This window comes from Ruditapes philippinarum, unplaced genomic scaffold (assembly GCF_026571515.1).
Source record: "Ruditapes philippinarum isolate M1 unplaced genomic scaffold, ASM2657151v2 ctg1925_1_1_1_1, whole genome shotgun sequence".
NCBI classification, from domain to species: domain Eukaryota; kingdom Metazoa; phylum Mollusca; class Bivalvia; order Venerida; family Veneridae; genus Ruditapes; species Ruditapes philippinarum.
The window spans coordinates 93,697-98,386 of record NW_026852233.1 but is presented as its reverse complement, the minus strand read 5'-3'; the positions used below and the strand labels follow the sequence as shown (position 1 = coordinate 98,386).

The following is a 4,690-nucleotide window of genomic DNA, read 5'->3' as shown; positions in this document are numbered from 1 at the left end:
GAAGTCACCGACTCTAACCCCTCGACCACGGAGGCGGTTATGGGCGAAACTAAATTAAATGGAATTTTTCAATGGGGATCTGAGGTTTAAGAAAGACACCGTTAAGACCAAGCTTTAAATATTTTTAATTACATTAAATGTACATAATGTTAAACTTTCCTTAGAACATGAAATTCTATGACAAAATCGTTTGTGAACTATTCCTTCAATGTTTTTAAAATAAAGCATTTGCTTATTGTGCTTAATACAATTTCCATTCTCCTGTTACTATTTGCTACTTCTTGATATTCTTTAGTTTAAGAAAGACACCGTTAATACCAAGCATATTTTTAATTACATTAAATGTACATTGTACATAATATTAAACTTTCCTTAAAACATGAATACTATGACAAAATCGTTTGTGATCTATTCCTTCAATGTCTTTGAAATAAAGCATTTGCTTATTGTGCTTAGTACAATTTCCATTCTCCCGTTACTATTTGCTACTTCTTGATATTCTTTATAACTGAAGCATATTCATTGTCATTGTAATATATGTTACCATCATCAACATATTTATTTTTACTGCCAAATTCTCCGGACACTACATTATTTATATGAGAATAATCCCCATTATCCACTGTCGTTGCTCTTGAAGCACATATGGTATTGTAATCTGATAGGTCTGCAACAGTTTTACTGGTTTCAAGTTCTTGTCTTGTCTTTAACTGCAATGTGTTATACACGTTGTCTTCAATATCAGCGCAACCTTTGCTGTGTGTTTGCCTATCAGTATTTTCTATATGTGAATACACGTTGTTTATATCTTTGTGTTCATCTGCAAAGTGATTACTAGAACAAATTGAGTAAGATTCGTCTTTAATATGGTTCGGTACTTTATCATAGGTATTTTCAGTCGCACCAGCGTTACTTTGTTGCTTATTTAGTGAATCATAGTAATCGTTTTCGTTAACTTCTTGACAGAAAGGTTTGAATTTTTTATCATTGGCACTAGTTATGTTGGAGCATTCGTTTACGACTTGATTTTCGTTAACTTGTACCTTTTCTCTCTTAACACTCTGTGACTCAATTATTGTAGCATATATATTTGGCATCGAACCAGTTCCTCGACTGATATTCTCAAAGCAGATCCTTTTCTTACGTAGATGTCTAAAATTATTCAAGAAAATAAATAATTATTGAACATTGGAAAGTTCAAAACGTATCTTTAACTTACGTAGAAAGTTTATGATTCATACATGATATAAATATTAATGCCAATAAGTGTATGGCAACATCTTCATTATTTTAAGTTAATATCTTACTCCGACGATTAGAAAGACAAACAAATAATGAACATAAAGAATAAATTAAAAGACAGATAGTTATCATTCGTTGTATCTATAAATCCTTTATAATGTGGAGAACTTGAATTAAGATGTTTTCTATTATTAGCAGCTCAAAGAAACGCGAAATTTATTGGGTTTTACATAACAATGAACATTTAGAAATACTCTTTTAGATCGTTTACCTTTGTCTGAGATAAACTCCTAAAAGCGTAAAAAGCAGTAGAACAATAAAACCAAGAGGTGCTGTGACATATACGATTACCATTGTTGTACTGGAATCATCTGCAATAACATATAAAGTATATTTTGCTTAGATTTGAAACAGTCGTTTACAAAGTAAGTCATACATTCTTGGATTTTATATTCATGCATTCAAAAAGGTCAGCGTGGAATGGCTGTATCTTTAACACTGGTTTAATCAGGAAAACTAATATTTGTGCACGACAACTTTTGCTAACTTAAACAATTATTTCTTCGTTAATGTTGACATTTTATAACAGTTTAGTTGTAAATTCTGTTATTTTTTGTCTCATTATGTAGTGTTTCAATAAAACGTTATCTGAGAGCATTTGATTGTTAATCATGAAATCGTTTTTCAATATCTTTTAAAATATTTAATCATTAAAATTAAAACTGAATCGCCTGATCTTATTCTAAAGAAATATTCAAGGTGCTCTTACTTTCAATTCCTGGCTCCGGATACATTGTTGTTTCTAATGTGTTGTTACTTGTTACTTGTAGTTTGTGTTAAGTTTATATTTCGGCCACTTGTACGTGCAGAAGTGGGACTAATAAATGTTGATGTTGTTGGTTTTAAAGTTGTCAATCTGATTGTTGTTCGTCTTGTTGTCGTTTTCCTTTTTGTCGTTGACGAGAACGTTTTAGTAGTTATTTCTAGAAAGCAAATTTTAATGAAGCATTATTGATCAAAATAATTTATAATATTCAGTCCTTATTTTAAAAACTTGTATTAACATAAACTTCCCTTAGTGTGGAAATGAATATAGTATGTATGCATTAGGACTAAGATTATACTTGAATAAAATGTGTATATATAAAATGCAGAGGTCATCAGATTTGAAACAGATCGCAATAGCATATTAAAATGCCATATTTTCTTTTGGATATTATTGACAAAAATATCATTTGGAGCCTCCTTGAACACAATGTTATCATTTCGCGGTTATTTTTATTATGCTCAATTTGCCTTCAGTGGGACAGTTTATAATACATTTTAGTAAACATACATACGGTTAATATCGTACACTGATATACTCCAATAACCTCCGCATATTTCATGAATGTTACCTGCACAAGAAAATGTGCAGGCATTGGTAAGAATCTTTTGTCGTATTTGATTGCCACAATAACACTCATCCCAAAACTGTAAAAAAGTTACATTTTAAAAACTTTACGATTTATATGGTGCAAAATATAGCTTTTCATGGTCACTTTCTCGTAGCATATTATTTACCGAATTTTTCAATTTATTCTAAGTTTAGACTTACCCAGACTACAATTCTTCTAACGATATTTTAGTTTAAAATAAAAGTAGTACAAAAGAATAATGATATAAAATTATTACTTCAAAATCTTCATAGATTCGCTTAGTGAATTATCTTATTGATTTAGATATGTTAATATTAATTTCAAAAAAGATTTCAAATTAGTTATATGTTATATTTTCATTGTTGACTATATCTAATTTTAACAATCAATAAGTCAAAGTTTTTTTTTATTTTAACATCGCACATTTGTTTATTGTGACTAATTCATTTTTAATTTTATTCAAGTACTAGCAGTATTACATAAGTATTAATTATTCACAATTCAAATATGGTCACCTCAGTACCAGCGTATCTGTATCCATTACTTTTACAAAATTGAATACATTCTTCCCCACTGTTAGTCTGTGAAATGCGACTGTCCCCGTCCAAAATTCTATCATTATAGTCCGTAAAGCAACCAATATAACCGTTTGGCGTGTAAGCTATAATGTAAAGAATTCTTATTCAAATCTTATGGAATACTATAGTATTAACTGATATTACTTAAAACCTAAATAATTATATTATTTACCATCCATTTAAATAATTATTTTTTTTATTTCAATGTTGAACTCGATTCTAATTCAAATTTGCTTACATTTTGAACACGTGGTATAAAGCGAAAGCATTGAAATTAAAAAACCAAGATATCGATGCATCGTATCAACCATATTTAAACACATTCGATACAGAATTAAATAAAAATATCAAGTTTGCTGAATTTTATATTAATATAACAAGGACGTTTAGAAAATAGTTTAATTGCGGATGCAAACACTCATCATAATAAACGTAAGCATTACGTGCAAATAACATTGGTTATTTGTGTTCGAATCAACGGTGTTGGGAAAGGGCATTTAGTGCGTTTAACCAATTGATTTTTTTCAAGTGAATGTGCAATTCATCATACATTTAAATTTTTACTGAATTGAAGTACAGATGTTTAACAAAATTCGTGAAACAGAATTATAAATGTGAAATATTGATATTTTATGCTCAAATGAATATTCTATGTACATACATGTATTTAATGGTTATTATGTTGATCAATTGGTCAATAGCAATATATTTAGAAATGGTAGGTATATGTACTTGAAGCAAAGCATACAAGTATACAAGTATATCTTACACAATGAGAAGAATGAGTTTTACCTGTAGTAGTTTCTTTTTTCTTTTTTACCTTTTTTAAATTGATCAATGTTGTGAAATGCACAAAATAGACTTCATTTATAGTACGTGTTTTTTTTTGTGAAAATAAGTATATTGATCTGACAGAAGTCAAATAAAAACACGTTAAAACTTTCACCCTTGGTAAATTAGAGACCCGTCAACGCGACAAAATATAGTCAAGCGAATTGATGAATTCTATAACACCAAATCAAAGTTGAACAGGTTTCCATTTCGCATATCCAAATCAATAAGTTAACAGAAATATGTGTCATCTGATGTTTGATTCAAAGATGTTGAGGGTTATTGGTTTTATCAGCAGTCCCACTCACTTCCCATGCATGTATGATATTGTCACAGATTCCCCATATTTCATTTATAACAATGATACAACAATGTTAATCTTTGCCACAGATTCCCCATATTTTATTCATGATAATATTAAATCTAGGGACTTTAAATGAAAACATTCGGTAGAAAATCTAGCTGGATTACATAAATAATAAAAGATAACAGGCAGCTTGTTTTAAAGACCTAAAGTAAAACTGTAACCGATTTGTATTTTGTGGTTTATTTTCAAACAAAAAAAAGCTGGCCGCATACTGATAAAGAAGCTAAGGCTTTTTTTGAAGCGTCGACCATTCT

General features: G+C 29.5%; 1 protein-coding gene across 1 annotated transcript; it reads right to left on the bottom strand.

Moving 5' to 3' along the window:
* Positions 1 to 311: 311 nt before the first annotated feature.
* On the bottom strand, positions 312 to 3,581 carry LOC132753360 (uncharacterized). The gene is made up of 6 exons (XM_060743823.1): positions 3,477 to 3,581; positions 3,176 to 3,321; positions 2,583 to 2,715; positions 2,012 to 2,225; positions 1,514 to 1,613; positions 312 to 1,152 (listed from the first exon to the last, which is right to left on the bottom strand). The coding sequence occupies exons 4-6, from the start codon at positions 2,034 to 2,036 to the stop codon at positions 486 to 488; spliced, it is 792 nt and encodes a 263-aa protein (XP_060599806.1). The 5' UTR covers positions 2,037 to 2,225; positions 2,583 to 2,715; positions 3,176 to 3,321; positions 3,477 to 3,581; the 3' UTR covers positions 312 to 485.
* Between the last annotated feature and the right edge of the window lie 1,109 nt (positions 3,582 to 4,690).

Bases quoted from the DNA above. Each gene is read 5' to 3' on its own strand.
- LOC132753360 (XM_060743823.1), bottom strand. From the start codon at position 2,036: ATGTATCCGGAGCCAGGAATTGAAA. The intron at 1,614-2,011 runs GTAAGAGCACCT...ATGTTATTGCAG, and splicing joins TCCGGAGCCAGGAATTGAAA to ATGATTCCAGTACAACAATG. The intron at 1,153-1,513 runs GTAAACGATCTA...GAATAATTTTAG, and splicing joins GGAGTTTATCTCAGACAAAG to ACATCTACGTAAGAAAAGGA.